The sequence below is a fragment of the Vitis riparia genome, chromosome 16 (assembly GCF_004353265.1).
Source record: "Vitis riparia cultivar Riparia Gloire de Montpellier isolate 1030 chromosome 16, EGFV_Vit.rip_1.0, whole genome shotgun sequence".
NCBI classification, from domain to species: domain Eukaryota; kingdom Viridiplantae; phylum Streptophyta; class Magnoliopsida; order Vitales; family Vitaceae; genus Vitis; species Vitis riparia.
In genome coordinates, this window is record NC_048446.1 from 877,234 (window position 1) to 899,774 (window position 22,541).

A 22,541-nucleotide genomic window follows, 5' to 3' on the forward strand; every position below is an offset into this window, starting at 1 on the left:
GAAGAGAGCAACAGAGGAGGGAGATTGAACTCAATTATGAGAAGGTTCGCAGAAGTGAAAGAAGAGCTGGAGTTAAAGGACCTGCCCATGGTGGGGGGCCCTTTTACATGGACTGGAGGAGCGGGCAATCAGTCTTGTTCAAGGTTGGACCGATTTCTGGTTAATGAGGAGTGGGATAGCCATTTTGGAGATGCGAGGCAGTTTCTTCTTCCAAGACCCGTGTCAGATCACTTCCCGATTCTTATGGATGGTGGGGGCATGAGAAGAGGCCCTATACCGTTTAGATTCGAGAATATGTGGTTGAAAGCAGAAGGTGTAAAGGATCTATTGAAGCAATGGTGGGAGGAAGGCAGATTCAGTGGATCTGCAAGTTTCATCTTGGCTGAAAAATTAAAATTTATGAAGGCTAAGCTGAAGGAATGGAACAGAAACAGTTTTGGAAGGGTTGAATATAGAAAGAATACGGCATTGGAGCAGATGGAGTATTGGGATGAAAAGGAGAAAACCAGCAGGCTGTCTTTGGAAGAGCTGGAAGCCAGAAACGAAGCGAAAGAAGAGTATAAAAAATGGGTATTACTTGAAGAAATCACGTGGAGGCAAAAATCCAGGGAAGTGTGGCTGAAAGAGGGAGATAGAAATACCGGTTTTTTCCACAAAATGGCAAACGCACATAGGAGGAGGAATAATGTGGACAGAATTAAGATCAACGGAGTGTGGCTCACGGAGGAAAATGATATTAGGGAAGGGGTCGCCAATGCTTTTAAGATGTTGTTGTCTAACCCGGGGGATTGGAGACCTTCTGTTTCTGGGCTGCAGTTTGAGATGTTAGAGCCTTTGGACGTCAGTGCATTGGAGTCTCCTTTTATGGAAGAGGAGGTGTTTGACGCCCTAGTGGGATGTGATGGGGATAAAGCCCCGGGGCCAGATGGATTCTCTATGGCATTTTGGCTTTTTGCGTGGGATTTCGTGAAGGCTGATGTGATGAACTTCTTTAAGGAGTTTCACGAAAATGGCAAGTTCGTTAAAAGCCTCAATGCGACATTTATGGTCTTAATCCCTAAAAAAGCAGGGGCTGAAGATTTAGGGGATTATAGGCCTATAAGTCTGGTGGGAAGCTTGTATAAGTGGCTGGCCAAGGTATTAGCCAATAGGCTAAAAAAAGTGGTTGGAAAGGTGGTCTCCAAAGCTCAAGGGGCGTTTGTGGAAGGTAGACAAATCCTAGATGCAGTGTTGATAGCCAATGAAGCCATTGATTCGACCCTGAAGAATAATGAGAGCGGTATCTTGTGCAAATTGGACATAGAGAAGGCGTATGATAAAGTGGACTGGAATTTTATTCTCACAATCATGAAGAAAATGGGTTTTGGGGAGAAATGGATTAGGTGGATTCGGTGGTGCATTTCCACTGCAAGTTTCTCAGTGATGATCAATGGTACCCCTACGGGCTATTTTCAAAGCTCCAGGGGTTTGAGGCAGGGCGATCCACTTTCCCCCTACCTCTTTGTCATTGCTATGGAGGTCTTCAGTATTTTCATTAAAAGGGCAGTAGAGGGAGATTTTTTATCTGGTTGTAGGGTAAAAGGTCGGAGCGAAGAAGGGGTCCTAATCTCCCACTTGTTGTTTGCTGATGATACACTGGTGTTCTGTAAACCTTCACAAGATCAGTTGACTTACCTCAGTTGGCTTCTCATGTGGTTTGAGGCTGTTTCAGGATTGAGGATAAATTTGGAAAAAAGTGAATTAATTCCAGTAGGGAGGGTGGAGTGTATGGATGATCTTACTGAGGAGTTTGGATGTAGTATGGGTAGTCTTCCAACCACCTATTTGGGGATGCCCCTGGGTGCTCCTTTTAAGTCAGTCACAGTTTGGGATGGAGTGGAAGAGCGCTTCCGAAGAAGGTTAACTATGTGGAAGAGACAATACTTGTCCAAGGGAGGAAGGGCGACTCTCATTCGTAGTACTTTATCGAACTTACCCATCTATCTAATGTCATTGTTGTGCTTACCAAGCTCAGTTAGACGAAGATTAGAGAAAATCCAAAGGGATTTCCTATGGGGTGGGGGCAACCTGGAACATAAGCCTCATTTAGTAAGATGGGAGCTGGTGTGTTTAAGCAAGGCGAAAGGAGGATTGGGGGTCAAAAGCCTATCCCTCCTTAACAAGACTCTTCTTGCTAAGTGGAATTGGCGTTTCGCAAATGAGAGAGAGGCTTTGTGGAATCAAGTGATTAGAGGGAAGTATGGAGAAGCTAGAGGGGGATGGTGCTCGCGGGAAGTGAGAGAGGCTCATGGTTTGGGTTTGTGGAAAGGAATTAGGGCGGATTGGAAGTTGGTGAGTGATAGGATGGCTTTCACAGTTGGTAATGGAAAAAGGGTGAGCTTCTGGAGGGATAGATGGTGTGGGGAGTCTCCTCTATGTATGACCTTCCCTTCTCTTTTTGCTTTGACGGTTGAGAAGGAAGCGTGGGTGGCAGACATTTGGGATCCCTTGGCTGAGGGGGGTTGGGGGGGTTGGAACCCCTGTTTTTTAAGAGCGTTCAATGACTGGGAGGTTGAGGAGGCAGAAAGATTTATGGAGAGGATTCAGAGTAAAAGAGTTATTGAGGATGTGGAGGATATGGTATCTTGGACTGAAACAAAGAGCGGTAAATTCTCGGTCAAGTCACTTTATATAGCTCTTGAAGCGGGTGGTTCGTCTTTATTTCCTTCAAGCTTTATTTGGAATGCGAATGTGCAGCCCAAGATTGGTTTCTTCGCATGGGAGGCCACGTGGGGCAAAGCTTTAACATTGGATCTAGTCCAGAAAAGAGGATGGGCCTTGGCGAATAGATGTTTTATGTGTCTTGAGAATGAGGAGACCATAAACCATCTCCTTCTTCATTGTCCCAGGACGAGGGTATTATGGGATCTTCTCTTTGCCTTATTTGGGGTGTCTTGGGTTTTGCCCTTTTCAGTTAAAGAGACACTTCTGAGTTGGAATGGCTTTTTCATGGGCAAAAATCGCAAGAAGGTGTGGAAAGCTGCTCCTCTTCATATTTTTTGGACGGTTTGGAAGGAGAGGAATCGATTGGCTTTCAAGGATGAGTCGGTGTCAATTCAGAGATTGAAACAATCTTTTATTCTTACGTTATGGGCTGAGGCTAAATTGTTCATAGACGACTGCCCTCTAACTATAGCTAACTTTATTGATTGGTTGGGTTCTAAGTAGGCTTGTGGCATTAGGTGTTTTGTCTTTTGGCCTTTGATGGCGGGTGTATAGGTTTTGTATACTGAGAGTCGCTATTTTAGCGTCTCTTTTTCCCTTTTTTCTTTAATGAAATTCATTTACTTATCAAAAAAAAAAAAATATATCCCTTGGAGGATCCTGCAAGTAATAATGATGGTAAAGTTGAAAATTATTTGATAAAACTATGAGAGAGCTAAATTTTAGAAAAGAGAAAAAGAAACTAAACTAGAAATTATTAACAATGACCAATAATTGATTTTTATCATTATTAAGTTTATGCCTTTTTCATTATTCAATTTTTTTAGGACTTTATGAGTAGTTTTCTGGTTTTTTTGAAAATATTTTATTATTATTATTTATTTGTTTAAGTTGAGGCTTGTGTCTTGCCTTATTTGGGAAAAATGCCTCAAGACCGCCTTTAGTCTTTTAACACAATGAGTATCGTATATAAGTCTTATATGATTGCACTTTGGGGAAGCTTGTTTACCATATGAACCACTCAGAGAAAAATAGATCAAAAGTTCAATCTGAAACTAAAATCAGGGAAAGTCAAATATGCAAGAGCACCAAAAACATGATACACCTTATAGTGGGAGAGGTGACACCATAATTCTTGACAGAGTAGATACCCTCCAAAAAGTGTTGACAGAAACAAAGTCTACTGAGAGATGAAGAAAACTTAGTAGACTCACAGTAGGTCACAATCAAAACCATGGCTTGAAACTAGAGCAGATTCATTGAGCGAAGGGATAAAACCTTTGCTCAGGTGACTTCCTCATTGCTGGATCACAAGGAGATGAAAGATGCTTCAGCTAGATTTTTGTATGGTGACATGGTTCATCACTATGGTAGAGCTTACAATGTAGATTGAAGTATTTTTAGAGTGATCAAGTATTTTTTGTCATTACCAATTACATAACGAGGCTGAATGACAATAGTGTACAATTAATAACAACTAATGAAGAGAACACACGGATTTAAATTAGGGACCTCGAAAAGGGCTGACACATGTTAATTATTTGAAGCGATACAATTTTTTAGGAGATATGACGCAATACACTTTTCATCTGGTTCTTTTGTTGCTTGGTGAGGTTAGCCTAATCTCCAATAGGCCACTGATTTCCCATCTATTATCAAGGGCATCCTTCCATGGCATTTGAACATAAGGTTACTTGACAACTCTGAAGTACTAACTAAACTCTTGAGTGTATCATTAAAATTTTAAAGTCTAGCAACTAAATTTTTGAAGTTTACTAAGCAAACTTGTTACAGCACTCTGGAAAACATTGACAGAATAAATGTTCCTACGAGAAACAAAAACTTTTTCAAAGAGAGAAGAAGATATCATCTTCCTATTGCTACTCAGATAGAAATTATGAAATGTTCATTTTACACTTCCAATTTTGACGTATCACCCTACATTAATCATTAACAACTGTGGAAATCCAGATGCGATTCAGATTGAAAGTCCGAATTTTATGGAGGATTGCATGATTCTAGGGAGTCTCAAGCTAGGTTTCCGTGTTTGTTAGCTAGTTTAAATAAAGAGATAAAGATAATTTGTTATCAAATATCTATAGGTCAGTTTTGAATTTCCTACATTGGTTAGAATTTATCTTTCATATTTATCACTAAAATAAAGGAGTTAGGTGGCAGATTTGTTGTTATCACCTCCTATAAATCTGATATAAGTTTTCCAAAATCAAAGTGGGAGAAATCAGGGGGATTTTTCCTCATTTTTCTGCAATAACCAACTAGAATAAGTAGTTCAACATGATGTTGACAAAAATAAGAATCCTCTTCCCCTATCCCACCACAAAAAAAAAGGAACAAAAGTGAATATGAAAAGAGGTGAGAAGATCACAATTATATTTCATAAAATGGATGGAAAAAAACAATAATCACTTGAATGAATTTTAATTTAGCAACTAAGTAGTCACCCTTGAGGCCACCAAGAACACCAAAAGAGTAGAAATATCATGAAAAGTTAAGGGTGAGGGGAAACATAAGGAAAGAACCAAAACCTTGTGGATGACATGGGGGAGCAAAGTTTGGAACTCTATTGCCCTAGGAAATGTTGAACAAGGGAAGATGAGACCTATAACAAAAGGCTTATTTCATCCAATTGGGTAGAATGTAAACATTTGAATGATATGTTAGCTGGTAAATGATTAGGAAGACTGACAATCTTTACCCGCATTGCATCTCTACCAGTTACAAGCAACTTCTCCAGAAAAAAAAATCAAGGTGCAAGGAAGTTGGACGGTTCATGATGTTGGTGGCAGCCTGGCAGCTGGCCAGTTATATATATATAGGTAAAAACACAATTATATAAATAAAGAGGAAAGGGTGCACAAAGGATGACCTAAAGCATACAAGAAGTATACAATAGGCGCCTGAAGGTAGAAACAAAAGAGAAGACGTGTTACAAAAAACCTCACCCACCCTCATTTAGAACCCAATCAATCAACAAAGTTCATAAAAGGTAAAGACCTTTCATCTATAAACAACTTAGTCCAAGACCAAAAACTACAAACAAAAGCATTTTTCAGTCTTTGAATCAATAGCTCCTCCTTATTAAAAGCAATTTTGTTTCTTTCCTTCTAAACCGTCCAAAAGAGATATAAGGGGGTTGTTTTCCAAGCCTGTTTGTGCTTTTTGCCCACAAAGGAACCATGTCATCTAAGGGGAGTCTCTCTAACCGTCAAGGGTAGGACCCAAGTCACACCAAAGAGAGCAAAAAGTAACTCCCACAAAACTCTAGCCTTAGTGCAATGAATTAGAATGTGGTCTATAGATTCTTCTTCGACGAGGCAAAGGAAACATCTGTTTGCTAAAGACCACCCCCTCCTTTTCACTTGATCCAAAGTTAAGTCCTTTACCCATGAAGCTTCCCAAACAAAAAAAAAAAACCCACCTTGGAAGGTTCACAAGGGTTCCAAACGATGCTCCTTGGAAATGGGACTACACCTCCTAGCTCCAATGCAACATAAAGGGACTTAACAAAAAACTTCTCATTCTTAGTCTCTGTCCACAACACCCTATCTTCCAAGTCTATAAACACCTTCTTCTCTTAGATTGTCATAAGCAACCACTCCACCAAATTCACCTCCTAATCATTGAAGGGCCTGGAGAAACAAGGATTCCATCCTCAACTGAAGAATCCCAAGCGTCCGCCACCCACACCTCTTTTGCAACCGCTAAGGCATACAAAAAGGGGAAGGAAACATACAAAAGAACATCTCCACACCACTTATCCTTCCAAAACCTCACCCTTCTACCATTATCCATTGAGTACACAATCCTATTACTGGAGATTCCCTTCCTTCTTGATCACTTTCCATAAGCCCACTCCATACCCCTCTCTCACTGCACGGATGCTCCATACTCCATCTTTTACCCCATACTTCCCATTGATGACTTGCTTCCAAAGAGAGCCCCTTTTGTCTACAAAGCACCAAACTCCATTTAAATAAAAGGGCCCTATTGAGTAAAGAAGACATATAACACCCAAACCACCTTTCATCCCATCTGAACAAACAACCACCCACTTTACTAAGTGAGGCTTCCACTCAAGGGTCCCCCTATCCCAAAAGAAAATCCCTTTAAATCTACTCTAATCTCAATCTAACCGCCCTTGACATGCACAATAAGGACTAAATAGGCATACTAAACAAAGTGCTGCGAATGAGAGTGATTCTCCTACCTTTAGAGATAAATTGTCTTTTCCACATGGCTAACCTCTTACAAAACCACTCTTCCACCCATTCCCAAACAGCCACGGGTTTAAATAGAGTGCCCAAAGGAAGCCCCAAGTAAGAGGAAGGAAGTAGTCCCACCTTGCAAACAAGCTCAAGAGCCAAAATGTCTAAGTTCTCCACCCTCCCCACCAGTAAAATCTCACTTTTGTCCAAATTGATTCTAAACCCTGAAATGGCTTCAAACCACATTAGCAACCAGCTCAAGTAAGTCATCTGGTCTTGTGAAGCCTCACAAAAAACAAGTGTGCCATCAGCAAACAGCAAATGTGAGATTTGTACCCCTTCACCGTACAACTTGACAAAAAGCCCCCAATCACAACACTCTTTATGAGACTGCTAAGAGTCTCCATTCTAATCACAAATAAGTAGGGCGAGAGAGTATGTATATTCCTAGTATTAACCATAAATATAATTGCATGCATAGAATATTCCTAGTATTAACCATAGCATGCATAGGAGTTCAATTCTGACATAAATATAATCGCTAATTGGAACTTACATTAAATATTCATAAAAATGGCATGATTTCCAGATAAATTCTGCAATTTAGTTGTATTCATTAAGAATATTCAGTTCATAACCCATAACAATTTGTTTTTACCTACCTCACCTTGCGTATTGCTTGACAGATAAAACTGCACTTTTCCGAGATCAGATATTGGTGATGAATAGAGTGATCACTAGAAGATGATATTCCAGAACCCAAGTGATGATTAGAAGCTGTTGAGTTGCCCAAACATGGAACAACTGCCTCACAAAACAAGTCTAACAATTGGATTTTATTATACTTTCCAGCTTCATATAGGCACTGCAATAAACATCAAAAACTCACAATTGGAAAACATGGTCCTGTATATTAGTTATCAATCTAGGTAAATTGTTAGAGAGCACCTAGGCATAAACAGTAAACACAACAATAATAAAAAGAAGCAAAACAAAAATGTTTTAATAGGGAAAAGAATTAAAATGAGAAGTAGAACCAAGAGAAACAAAGGAACCAAACAAAAACCCGACCAACAACAATTTCAAATCACTTATCACCTTACACCCCATAACCACACACCCAAATCCAAAACCAATCTCAGGCCATGAACCACAACTTCATTCATTGTGGGAAGCCTCCAACAGACTTGACAGAAGAGAATGATCCCCTCTTAGCCAAACTATCAATTTGTTGATTTTTGGTCCGGGTCTCCTAAGAAATCTTTGTTAATCCTACCCCTATAGTTTTTTAATAAACCACCAATACTTGTAAGCCTCAGGTTGGCCAGTGAAATACCTACTAAAATTTAGGTTCACACAAGATTGGGTTTTTCCTACAATGCAATACTCAACTTGATCTTCAATCCAGCAGGAGAATGCTAATAACATTTTTTTTTATCAGAATAATGCTTATAGCAATCCTAGAGAACTCTTTAGTAACAGAGACCTAAAGAGAAGACAGGTATCTCATGTATCACTAATCACCCTTCTCTTGTCCTCTAGGATCCTGATATTCCTCTTAAACTAAATAATGCAAAAGGTCAGAAGCACAACATAGAGCCACAAGACTACTCCTGAGACTCCCACCTTAAACTTGGAAAAAAATAAACATCAAATTTGGAATAACCCTCAATGCGGCCTAATAAACCCCAGGTAAGGAGAGCAATCTCTTCCACAATTCAACAGCAATAGAGCAATGAAGAAAAAGGTGGTTCACTTTCACCCAGCACCCCATACATAAGATACATCTCTTAGTGCTAATAGTTTTGTACTTGGTAGGTTCAATCTGGAAAATGTTACAAGTTTTCAGCTTCTTGTTAAGCACTAAACAAGCAAAGGACCACATTTTTTAAGGAGCCTCAATCTTCCAAACAAAAAACTTGATTGGGGGAAGATATTATGTTAACTAAACATGATCCAGTAAAAAGAAAAAGGAAAGGCATGCCATCAATCTTGCATGCGATTAAATTGCTCCCAAATGCAAAGTCCCAAATATGATTTAGAGAAAGACAAAGAATAATCTAAAAACAAAAGTTTCTATTCCTCAAGAGGCATACAGGCAAGGCTGTAGATAGCAAAACATTGGTCAACCCACCTAAGGTTCTAAGAATGCAGCAATGCAAAAAAAAAAAAAAAAGATGATGCCCATAGAAAATTACTTCTAAAAGCATATCAGTGGTGGCTTTTCAACATAAAGTTGGCATCTTACCACCGTATGCCATTACAAGTCATGCTCTTTGGGAAATGCCACAAGCCCACAACCACTTACCAATGAAAGCTCTATTTTATTGAAGAGCCACAAACCCCTGCCAACTTCAATGAAAAACCCAAATCCACCCAATGACATAGTCTCTATACTTCACTTTTTAGGGCATTATTTGTATACTTCGTGTGTACTGCTTTCTCTGCTTTTAGGTGTTTCTAATGCAAGCCTTTTTTTTACCTATCAAAAAAATAAATTAGTCTCTATACCTTTCCCCGAGGTTTGCCATCATACAAGCATCTAATTTTCTTAATCTTAGAAATGACTTTAACAAGGATTTTAAATATGGAAGGATAGTAGGTGAAGATATGGGCTAGGCAAGATTGAATCAAGGTGATCCTACACGCTAATAACACATAGGCTCCCGGGACAACCCCTTGAACACCTAAACACTTTCCTGACCACTAGATACCAGAAACCAAGCACACTTAAGAATGCAGCCTAAGGGGGCCTGAATACTAAAAGTGCCAATAACAAATATAAACAACCCACGGCAGAAGCCAGCCTTCCCCTAATGCTTCTGGTTAACATTAATGTCTAACAAAGAGCTATATAAGTTGAACATAAGGACTCAGATTACCCCAAATAGTTTAAAGATGAGTTTCAGATAATAGATTCCCTTCATTGGGGAACAATGCTACTAGATTACTCTAAACCTGCTGAAATGGGTTCACCTATTGAGGCAAAGATACTAGCTTTTCTGGAGGGAGTTATGGTCATATTATGTTTTAATCTATTACAAATATAATTATGAAGGCCAAGTAGGAGATTGTTAGCTTGTTTCCTATAATGTGTGGTCATATATAATTATATTTGTATGAATATTATTTAAGGGTATCAATTGATAGGTAGGTGAATCAATTGATTGGGCATCCAAGAGTCTTATGTATGGAAGACTCAAATTATAAATGGGGAGTTAGAAAATTTAACTCATATTAATGTGGTGTTACAACTTTTGTAACCCCATCATTATGAAATTTATTTGGCACATTATGTTTATGAATAATGGAGGAAAATGGAAAAGTATAACATATGCAATTATAGAGATGCATTCAAGTTCATAACCCACCATTACCCATTAATTTGTACATAATGGGTGTAAATAATGAGTATGACTCTCATATAGTCTTTGATGGGAAGACAAAGAGATGTATTTTTTTTTATAAGTTGATGCCTTTCCAATTCCAACCTAAATGTAGAAGAAGATTATGTTATTGTCACTCTTAGTGTCTAATAAGGAAAGAGGTTCATGGAAGTTCGATAGTTGGCTTAGAAGAATTATTAATGTTGTTAGTGAGTTGGAGTGCTCCTTCTATTAGGTTCCTCATTTAGCTAATCAAGCCACAAACCAATTAGCTAAGCAAGGAGCAAAACACTTGGTTTCTTAGTTAGAGGTTTTGTTCCTTCCTTGAGTATGTAGAGTTTGGTTGTAGTATGTGTACATTGGTTCGTCCGCTCATAGGTTGTGCAAATGATTGTAGCTTTTGTTTAGTATACATCTCTACTTTTTGATCAACAATTATACATCTTGGAAGGATTTTTCATACTCCTTTGTATTTACCATTCAATGAAATCAATATATTCAGTTCCTAATCAAAAATGAAATATTTAGATAACTAACCAAACTTAAATATCTTTCATACATAATACAATTATATAAAAGAGTGTGTTTACATTCCCTCTCCTTCCTTTTAATATTGTTTTTTTTTCTTTCTTTTAACTAGCTGTGGGGTCATCCATGTCATGTCATGTTCATGCCTAAGCTAGATAGCATGCATGAAAACACAAGAATTTGAGGTCTCACCAGAACTATAGTGCTCCAGCACTTTTGCAATCTCTTCAGTTCTGACAAATCATGAGCCAAGTTTTCACCAGTCCGTTCTTCCGTGTTATTCCTTATCACATAGTTGGCAACCTAAGTCAGCACATCATCTGTCTAATAAATATAGCATGTAGAACATTTGTAGAAAGGTAACTACTGTTAATTTGTGAAATATTTGGAATACCTCCTACAAGATGGAAGATCAAAAGCGTATTTTAACATTTCTTCTGGAAAGAGTGCATGTTCTTCACTCCAAAACCCCTGCAACAGTTAAGATAATTTGGAGATGAAAGAAAATAAAGAGAAGTCAAGCTTATGATCTTTGCAAGGGATGTAGTGATTCATGAAGAAAATTTCAAGCAAGTAAAAGAATAACAATCTTCAAAGCAAAAAAAGAAAAAAAAATAAATGAAAAGAAAACAAATTAGTAGTGTAATATGCATCTTAAAAAAATTCAAAACCAGGAATAAGAAAAGCATAATAAATTAGCTACCATTATTCAATCTTGAACTATTTGTCATTCAACATCATAAGTCAAGAGATTGTATGCCGACTAAGTAACTAATGCTGATTTCTTGAGATTATCAAGAAACAGAAATAAGGTCTACTGCAAGTTTCTCCACTAGAGAAACAAAACAAATAAAAACTAGATATTCCCCACTCCAAGACTGATGGACCTATTGTGGTTAAAATGCCCACCACTTGATTTGTGATATAATTTTGTGAAGAAAAAAAAAGCATAAAAAGATTATAAAAAATAAATAAATAAATCTGAAATAATGTAAAAGCAAACAAGGGTTGGGATAACTAGACCAGGAAGTTTCAATATTCAAACATTTACAAGTGAGAATGAGGAAATCTCACCTGACTGTTTTCCTCAACAAATAACGCCTTGAGCATGAAACTTAGAGGCTCTGAGGAGAAATGTACGACACATGCAATCTGAAACCACTTGTTAAAACATCACATCAGCCAGGCTTAGAGGACATTCGATAAAACTTAATACTTAACGCTTAATAACTTAAAAATGACTTTAAGTTAAATTATGCTTAAGTTATTAAGCCACTAAGTTGATTTAGAAAAAGTTATTTTTAACTTTAAATTGCAATATTAAGTTATTTTATCAAATATATTTAATCTACTTAATAACTTATATGAAGCTAAGTCAATAAGTTGATTTATCAAATGCCTTGTTAATTATGCTGACTGGACAAACACATGATGGGAATTGTCAGATGGAAAAGACAACAACAAGAAGTGGCAGTAATAAATCCATAGCATTGAGTCACCAACCTTCAAAGCTCTAATAAAAGAGGTTAATGTTCCATCTTGCCTTAAAAAGTAGTTTCTCATAAAAGCAGCCACCTTGTAGCCAACACAAAACCCAGAACACAGTCTCACAAGAACAGCCTCAACAATTGCATCCATTCTCTCAGATGGAGATCCCAGGAGGAATTTGGAAACGTGCAAGTGTTGGAGCACATTTGAAGGAAGTATATTTCTTGGGGCATCAAGAGTCGTTGCAACTCCCATTATTAAAATGACTGGAACCTTGACCGCCCATTCACTGATTAAAAAAAAAAGGTAAGCACTTTGAAACTAAATGAAAATACAAAATCATAAATACATACAAAAGTTAAATACAGAGTATAACATTTTTTTTTCTTTGATAGGACATCAAGTATTATAAATAAAGAGATCAATTATTGCCAAGCTAATTTTTGTTTGCTTAATTTTCTAAATCTAGAAAACAAATGCATAAATAGTATCCATGGCCATACTCTCACTAATAGTCTGTAGAAGAGTGACCAGCCGCTAAAAGATTGGACAAATATTTCTTTTCGTCTAAAATTTGATGAAGTAAAAGGCAAGGTCATTGATCGTGGTCCTCTTCCTTCACTTGGAAAGGTATTTGCTAAAGTTCGAAGGGAGGAAAGCAATCATAGTGTTATGCTCAGGAAAAAGGGGGTTGGGGCATCGATTGAAAATTTTTCCCTAGTTGTTGTTAATGCAAATGCAAATAGAACTTTTAATAACCAGCGAAGAGCTAAGGACAAGCCTCACATATGGTGTGATTTTTGCAACAAACCCTACCATACACGTGAGACATGCTGGAAGATTCACGGTAAACCAACCAACTGGAAAAGCAGCAAGCCTGAAGACCAATATGTTCGTGCAAATGAGGCTGATGTTGGTCCCTTCAGTAAAGAGTAGATGGATCACCTTCTGAAGCAATCCACAATATAGTATTCCAAATGTTTCTCTGACTCAAACAAGTAGCAACTCTAACGCGTTCTCTTGTCATTCTAGTCCTACACTTTGGATCATTAATTCAAGTGCTTCTGATCACATGACAAATTTTCATTCTTATTCGCTTTGTTCTAGTGATAAAAAAAGTTAGAATTGCAAATGGAAAATTTTTATCTACTATAGGAAAAGGTTTTATCAAAATTTTTGAAAAAATCATCCTAAAAATTATCTTTTGTCCCTAATCTTGCATGTAATCTCTTATCTGTGAGTCAAATCTCTAAGATTCTAATCTTTTTTATTCTTATTGTGAATTTCAGGACCTAAGCACAAGGATGACGATTGGTAGTGATAGAATGGTGAATGGTTTCTACTATGTTGATGACTACTTTCTCCATGATAAACAAGCTCAAGACTTTAGTACTAGTATTAGTTCTCTCTATTTGTGGACAAATAATGATTTGCCATCTTAGACTAGGGCATCCTAGTTTTTCGTATTTGAAGCATCTATTTCGCGTTTTATTTAAAAATGTGGATTGTTCATCCTTTCAATGTGAAAGTTGTCATTTATCAAAGAGTCATCATACTACTTACAGTTTAAAACCATATTGTGCCTCAAAACCAATTTACTTGATTCATAATGACGTTGGGGGTCCTTCGAAAATTACCACATCTTCTGGAGAAAAATGGTTTGTAACTTTCATAAATGATCACACCCAGCTATGTTGAGTATACTTGATGAATGATAAATCTGAAAGACTTGTTCAAAATTTTTATACTATGGTGGAAAACCAATTTCAAACAAAAATAAGAATACTTCGTTCTAATAATGAAACTGAGTATTTCGATCAAGTTTTAGGAAATTTTTTTTACAGGAAAAAGGGATTCAACATCAATCTACTTGTAGTAATACTCCCAACAAAATTGTATTGCCAAGAGAAAAAACAAACATTTACTTGAAGTTGCACGTGCCATTATGTTTTCAATGCATGTACCAAAATATTTATAGGGACATGCTATTTTGACGGCATCTTAATAGAATGCCTACTCATGTTTTTAAAATATAGAACACCATTAGAGTGTTTCAAAAAGTCCTTCCCTACATGTCAACCTTTTTTTTACTTATCCTTGAAAATTTTTGGGTGCACTATGTTTGTTCACATGCCTAGTAGGCTTCGATCCAAACTTGGTCCTAGGGCAGAAAAATGTGTGTTTATCGATTATACACCAAATAAAAGGGGATATAAGTGTTTTTTTGATAAGCAAGCACATATATTAAAGAAGGCTAAAAAGCCGCAAAGCATACAGGGAGTATACGAGGCGAACTATGGCCTCCCAACCAAAAAACAAAACAACCCAACCCCTAATTGGAGGCTAACCACTCCAAGAATCCTATTAGGGAATTCGACTCCATACCAATGTACATTTTAGCCCAACCCCAAATATTGTACACAAACAAAGTTTTTAACTTCTGAATTGCTAACACCCCCCCCCCCCACCCACCCCCCCCTAAAAGTTAGCCTATTCCTCTCCTTCCAAATTGTCCAAAAAATGTATAGCGGAATGGACTTCCACAATTTTTTCCTTTTTTCCCCCACAAAAGAGCCCTTCCAGCTACATAGAACCTCCTTTACAGATTCTCGAAAGACCCACTGAACACCACACAACACAAGAATGATATCCCACAACCCTTTTACCACTGTACAATGAATTAAAATATGATTGATCGTTTCCTCTTCACACCCACACAAGAAGCAACGGTTAGGGAGTTGCCACCCTCTTCTCTGCAGCCTATCCAGATTGAGGACCTTCCCCCAAGCAGCTTCCCAAGCAAAAAAAGCAATTTGGGTTAGAACTCTGTCCACCCAAACATTGCTATGAGGGAACTCAGCGACTTCAGGACTTGCCAACACACTGTACACTTTCTTGACTTTAAACAGCCCGTCATCTCCTTCCTTCCAAATCACCGAGTCTTCCTCCAAAGTTACTCTATACTCCCTCAACTCAACTAACAAATTGCCCACCAAATCCAACTCCCAGTCATTAAAGGCCCTTAAAAACCTTAAATTCCACCCTCCTTGACCCAAATTATGATCCCATGTTTCCTCCACTGTGACATTCCTTTGGGCAGCCATGGAAAAGAGGTCTGGGAAGCTTTGGGACAGCACATTATTCCCGCACCAAGGATCTGTCCAAAACCTGATTTTATTGCCTTTTCCCACCTTAAACACCATATTTTCCCAACACCACACGGTCTCCTTCCAAACTCCTACTCTAAACACCCCATTTGCCTTCCTTGTCCTCCACCCAAAGTCCTCTTGCCCATACTTTGTCTCAAGCACTTTTTTCCAAAGATCCTCCTTAGCACACGCAAACCTCCAAATCCATTTGCCTAGAAGAGCTTTGTTCAAACAAACAAACTTCCTTAATCCCAACCCTCCCTTTTCTTTATCTGCACACACCACCTCCCACTTGACTAAGTGTGCTTTGTTCCCCCCATTGGCTCCTCCCCACAAGAAATCTCTTTGGAGCTTTTCAAGTAAAAGGGGATATAAGTGTTATAATCCTCAAACAAAAAAATAAATCATAAGGATGTCTCATTTGTGGAAAGTCAGTCTTACTTTGGACAAAACTATCTTCAAAAGGAGATAAAGAATAATGAAGCTCAGTTTTAGGAAACAACTATTCCTCTGCCTAATACCTTCTTTCTCGTACCTATTCTTGATCCTTCCACCTCTAATAGTCATGAAATTAGTAGTCACAATAATGAAAAATAGGGAAAAACTAGCCTACCATTGCCAAACTTTGATGACTTCCAAACAGAAAGAGAAATACTAAAACAGGATCACATTAATCCTACCTTATAGCTCCATGTTTATACTAGAAGGGGTACTCATCAAAAAAATGTAGACTTGCCTACAACTCTAGCACAAGACCAACCATTGTCTCCAAGCGATGGTCCATCTACTACTCTACGTAACTCTAATCCTTCTTTGTCAAATTCCACCCCTACTGTTTTTAATCTTGATGTACCTATAGCACTTAGAAAAGGAGTTTGAACCTGTACAAAACATTCCATTACTAAATATGTGTCTTACTACAGGCTTTCTAAGTCTCATAAACTTTATTCCAAGAACCATTCAAGAAGCCTTAGATAATCCAGATTGGAAATTAACAGTTTTGGAAAAGATGAATGCTTTGGAAAAAAAATGAGATTTGGGAGATAGTTAACTTACTAAAGGAGAAGTAAATGATAGGATGCAAATGGGTGTTTTCGGTTAAGTATAGGGCTGATGGAAGTGTAGAAAGGTACAAGGCGCGTTTTGTGGCAAAAGTATTTACACAAACACACAATATTGATTACCATGAGATTTTTGCTCCAATCGGAAAGATTAATTCAATCCGTGTCTTGCTATCCTTCGCCATTAGTCTTGACTGGCTCTTACACCAGCTAGATGTTAAAAACACATTCTTAAATGGGGATTTGGAAGATGACATCTTTATGAGCCAACCATCGGGCTTTGAAAAACGTTTTGGTGAAAGGAAAGTGTGTAGACTAAAAAACCCCTGTATGGCCTTAAACAATCTTCAGAGCATGGTTTGAGCAATTTGGGAAAGTTGTAAAGGGCCACTGATATACACAAAGTCAAGTAGATCACACTATATTCTATAAGCACTCAAAAGAAGGAAAGATTATTATTTTCATTGTTTATGTCGATGATATAATATTAATAGGTGATGAGGGAGAGGCTTTTCATCTTAGATTAGGTTCAGGAATCTGAGATTTCGATGTCTTTTGGAAAGGGTGGAAATTTACTGTAGAGATGAAGTCTTGGCAAGGTGGCACAAGTCTTGGGAGGAGGGTGGGAGAAAGTTCAAGTTGAAGAGGCGTTCGAATGAGGCAAGGAGGTTTTTGTTTTGTGTTGTTGTGACGGAGGAGGCGAAAAGGTTTTCACTAATCTTCCCTTAAGGGAGGGGTCATCTTGGGGGATGGGTTGTCCTAGCTGAGAAGCTTCGTTCTTTAGGCATCATTCCCTCTTCAGAGGTTAAGGACTTAGGTTCCTCTATTGAGGTGAAGAGCATCCCTAGGGGATTGTTGTTGGGTTCTTTGGTTAGGAAGGATCTAAGGGTGGTGGGAGATGTCGTTCGTTTTTAGTTGGGCCGTGAGGTGAGTTGCATAGAGGAAAAGTTGAGGAAATGTTTGGTAGGTTGGTTTGAGGAGTCACCAGACCAACTTCTTGATTTTTCTTGGTTGAAAAACTTTGTGACGAGTCTCTGGTCATTGAAATGAGGGGTGAAGATTTCAGCTTTTGGGGGAGCTTTGCTTTTGTTTGACTTTGATGAAAGCTCTGAGGAAGAAAGAGTGCTCATTAGAGAGGCAAGAAGGTTTAAGGAGAATTTTCTGCACCTAGAAAGATGGCATCCTGAGGTAGGGTGTCTTCATAAAGAGGGGTCTCTTAAGGAACTTTGGGTGAGAGTGTTGGGACTTCCGTTGCACCTATGGGGTCAGGAGGTGTTTAAAAAATTAAGGGACCGTTGTGAGGGCTTTGTCACAGTGGATGAGGACATTGCGCTCTTGTCTCATCTTCAATGGGCGAGGATTTTGGTCAAGTATAACAAAAGAGTCTTGCCCGAATCTCTGCAAGTAGATGTAGGGAGCTTCAATTTCTTCGTTCAGTTGTGGTGAGAAGCTCTACCAAGGGTTTCTATGGATGCTTCGAGCAGTAGCTGCAACGGGGCTTGTGGTTAGGAGGACAAGGAAGATATGGAGGGTGGTCCACGCGCCTATGAAAGAATGGGAGAGGAAAGGCAGCTTGTGCGTCCTACAAGTGGCGCCATGTTGAAGAATTTTGGCAGCATTTCTCAAAAAGAGGGAGAAACAACTTTAAGTTGGTCAAAGGCTACAGGAGTAGGGGAGAAGCAGGAATGAAGGAAGTGAAGTACAACTAGAGTGATGGGGCCTAGTGCTGCAGGCAATATGGGGGGGTTGGAAAATGAGCGTCTTTCTTTGGGCGACCGCTTCGAATAGGTTTCCTAACTCTCCTAGCTTGGGGATTCCGGATTCTAGGAAGATTCTAGGAGGATTCTAGGAGGCTACTTCGAATGTTACTGCAAGATAGTCTTCTATTGGAGGTTACGGGAAACGATTCAAAGAACTCTTCAAGTAAGGAGTTAGCAATTAGGGCTGATGAGTTGTGATCCTCTAAGGCCCCGAAGCCTGTTGGCAACTTAGAGGGAGAGGATCTTGTTCGCCTTCCCAGTAAGTTTGTTCATTTCAACAACTTTATGGGGATGCCAGTTGCGAGGTTCGAGAAGGAGATTAGCTACCTTCTGAAAAATTTGGAGGAAATAAAAGGGTGTAGGGTTAAGATCTCAGGCGAAAAGAGGAATTATCTTTCGGCTTCCTGTCTTGAAAGGGAATTAAGAAAACTTGAGTGCGTTGTTAGCTACAACAGCTCTCTATGCTCCTTCAAAGGAAAAGAAAGGAATAGCAGGGGTTCTATAGTTGTCTTGTGAGGAAGTTGTTTTGTTTGTTTTGTTGTATTAGGTTTCTAGGTAGGGGTTGGTTTTAAGGGGTTGGCTTTCTTGTGTAGGGTGGTAGGTTTTCTGCTTCTTTCCCCTCTTGCTTGCCTCATGGCCTTTCCTTGTATACTTCATGTGTACTCCAATGCACCATTTTGCAAGCGCTTTTAATATATTTTTATTTACCTATCAAAAAAATGTTGAGCTCAAAAGACTTAAGAAAGTTCCAGCTAATGACTTTGAAATCAAGGAGACTTGGGAACCTTAAAAGTATTTTCTTGGAATGGAGTTTGCCAAGTCTAAAAAGGGCATTGTGTTTCTCAACGAAAATATGTGTTGGATCTTCATGAAGAGACAAGTCTACTCAAGTGCAAGGCAGCAGAGACACCAATTGAACCTAATTTGAAGCTCTAATATGCTAAACCTGAAGATGTGAAGAATAGGGAACAATTTCATAGGCTGGTTGGTAGACTGATTTATTTTTCACATGCCTGCCCAAATATAGCTTTTGCAATGAGCATGGTAAGCCAATTTATGCACTTACCAGATCCAACACACTTCAAGGCGGTGTATAAAATCCTAAAGTACTTAAAGAGATCACCAAGAAAGGGCTTACTGCTTGAAAAGCACAGTCACTTACAAATTGAAGTATATACAGAAGCAGACTAAGTTAGGAGCATAACTGATAAAAGGTCAACCTCTGACCACTGTACTTTTGTTGGAGGAAACCTTGTTACTTGGCATAATAAAAAACAAAATGTGATGGCCAGAAGCAGTGCTAAAGTCGAATTTAGATCAGTTGCCCATGGAATTTGTGAGATATTGTGGGTTAAGAGAATCTTAGACGAACTGAAAGTCTCAAGTCCCTCTCCGATAAAGGCATACTGTGATAACAAAGCAGTAATCTCAATAGGACATAATCCTATTCTTCATGACAAAACTAAGCATGTTGAATTAGACAAGCACTTCATCAAGGACAAAATAGAGAACAGACAGATTTATATGACTTATATACCAACCTATGAACAGATTGTAGATTTTTTTTTGATAAGTAAGAGATTGTATTAATAAAAGCACAAAAAATATGCAAGACCATATAGGTCGTATACAAGAAACAAAGGGACTATCCAAGATTGCAGATGTTCTTACAAAGGGACTGTCCAAGAAACAATTTGAGAAATTGACAAGTAAGTTGGCTATGGAAGATATCTTCAAACTAGCTTGAGGGAGAGTGTTGGAAAGGAGAATATTCGGCTGAGATTTATTGTTAGATCTTTAGGGATTATAGGAAAGGAGAATATTCGACTGAGATTTATTGTTGATCTTTAGGGATTATTGGAAAAGAGAATATTCAGCCAAGATTTATTGTTGATCTCTAAGGATTACTTAGCTATACCTAGCGGTATTTTATGTTGAAATACAGGCCTAGTCAACTTTATAAATTAGGAAAGTTGGTTGCATAATTATTCTGTTCCTTTTTTTAGTGCCTTGTATAGCCTATAAGTAGTGTACATGTATATCATTCTCATAATCAATGAAATACCATTTTTCACTCAAATAATTCTCTCCAAGTTTCTTGTTGTTTAGACATCTAAAAGAGGAGCTTTCTAGTGGCATGTTATAAGTTAAAATTATGGGGAGAAATGAGGGTAATGATATTGTGATGTGAGAGATGGGTATAATGTTAGGTTATGAAAAGCTATCAAGAAGGATTGGAACACCTTTATTAAAAGAACCTCTTTTTTGTGAGGATTAAGAGGAAGGTAAAATTCTGGAAGGATTAATGGTGTAGAGATGACCCTTTGTGTGTTTTTTCCTCTTTTTTGTATGCCTTAGCCTTATCAAATAAGGCTCAGGTGGCAAATATGTGGAACCAAACAGGTGAAAAGTATCATTGAAACCATTGTTTTCCTAAACATTTAAATAATTGAAAATTGGACAATCTAGAGTAATTCTTCTCCAGACTACAAGATAAGATGGTAAATAAATAAAGGACAGGGTAGTGTGGATATATTCAAGGAATGATACTTTTTTTGTTAAGTCTATATGTTGCCTTAGAGCTAGGAAGTTCAATTCCTTTTCTAACAAGTGTCATTTGGAATCCATGAGTTCCATCTAAAGCAAGTTTCTTCACATGGGAAGCTTGTTGAGGAAAATATCGACTCCAAATCATTAGTCAATAGATGCTTTCCATGTAAAGTCAAATAAGAATTCATTAACCGCATTCTCCTTCACTATGCCAAGACAAGGGCCATTTAGCAATTGCTCTTCTCTTTGTTTGGCCTTTCTTGGGTGCTATCTACCATAGTAGAGACTCTTCTAGGGTGACATGGATCCTTAGTGGGAAAAAAACGTAAGAAAATTTGGAGAGCCACTCCTTCATGAATTTTTTGAACAATTTTTTGAAAGAAAAGAATCAAAAGTTGTTTGAGAATGAGCAGCAGTCAAACCATATTCTAAAAAACTTGTTCCTTAGTAATCTCTTCCCGTGGGTAAAGTTGTAGATAGAAGAAGGCTTAATCCTTTGAATGATTTTGTTGATTTGTTGGATTCTAACTAACCGATGGAATGTCCCTTCTTCTTTTTTCTTTTGTGTGTGTTCTCTATTTTTTAGTTGTGCCTTAGGCGCTTGTTGTATACGTCTAGTGTACCTTAGTGCATTAGGCGCTGGTTTCAGAAGGGGATAGAATGAAAATATGAGTTTAATACCTCAACATAAGGATGAAATCTGATAATACAGACCCACAGCATCGCTCCATATCATCTATAATCACAACCACAGGCTTGTTGTAGTTTCCTTGGTCACTGTACCATGATGCTAAAATGGATATATCAGCTGCCTGTTTAAAAACAAAATTGAAAACGAGTTTCATTGTCAACAAAACTTCAAACAGAGGACCTACTTCAGTTTAATTAGGAATATATAGATCTAAGCACTTACATCCAAAGTAACCATTAGAAACTGTCTCAACAAACTTCTGAGACAGCCACCAATGCCATTATTAGCCGAAAAGTCAATAGATGATAAGTTAGCCACATGACATCCGTGAGATTTTAGATGTAGACCGAGCTCTTCAAACGTCATCAGATCATCAACAAACTCCATATTCTCTGCTCAAAGATTAAAAATAAATAAAGAAAATGAGAAGAAAAAAAAAAACCTAAAGATCTGTGAATCAGTGTTCTGGGTATTAATATGTAAATGTATATTTGCTCAGCCACATAGAACAGGTACTATGATCAACCTCAAATAACAATGGTATGGCATAAAAGAGTGTAGGGCAAAACAAATGGTAGTCCAATTTGAATGACAGGTACTATAATACTTCATTTAAAGTTTTTAAGTCAATCACCTGATTCAGATCTGTCCAACATCTTCCATATGCTGTATCTAATTGACATTTACTGCTATTTACCATGAGCATGCTTTAATTTGAATTTAAGTAATCAAGGAAAACTTACTGGTGAAAACCAACCCAGTGAATAGCTGTCTAAAAGTAGCATCAGTTACAATGGGGTATGAGTGAGTTGCCTTGGTGAGAGTGGTCCCACATGATTTAATTGCATCAAATGATTCACAAACCCAGCGATGAATCTCATTGAATACATTAAGATTGATGTTCCTCAAAACATCCTGCAATTATGGATAGAAATTTTCATTCTTTAGGCAATATTGATGATACTAACAGCCTTCTGTTTGGTTGCTAAGAGAAATGGA

The 22,541-nt window shown here is 38.0% G+C and overlaps 1 protein-coding gene across 2 annotated transcripts in view; it reads right to left on the bottom strand.

Annotated features, from left to right (window-relative positions):
* LOC117933859 (origin of replication complex subunit 3) overlaps positions 1 to 22,541 on the bottom strand; it is a 46,397-nt gene that overhangs the window by 21,242 nt on the left and 2,614 nt on the right. Inside the window, exons 3-10 of one of the 2 annotated variants that reach the window (XM_034855422.1) lie at positions 22,286 to 22,457; positions 21,765 to 21,934; positions 21,533 to 21,663; positions 12,347 to 12,620; positions 11,918 to 11,995; positions 11,238 to 11,314; positions 11,036 to 11,126; positions 7,592 to 7,794 (exon numbers count right to left, since the gene is read on the bottom strand). In XM_034855422.1, the coding sequence (XP_034711313.1) occupies positions 7,592 to 7,794; positions 11,036 to 11,126; positions 11,238 to 11,314; positions 11,918 to 11,995; positions 12,347 to 12,620; positions 21,533 to 21,663; positions 21,765 to 21,934; positions 22,286 to 22,457 (1,196 nt within the window). Of the gene's footprint in view, positions 1 to 7,591; positions 7,795 to 11,035; positions 11,127 to 11,237; positions 11,315 to 11,917; positions 12,005 to 12,346; positions 12,621 to 21,532; positions 21,664 to 21,764; positions 21,935 to 22,285; positions 22,458 to 22,541 lie in introns of both variants that reach the window. The other variant, XM_034855421.1, reaches the window with a different exon arrangement.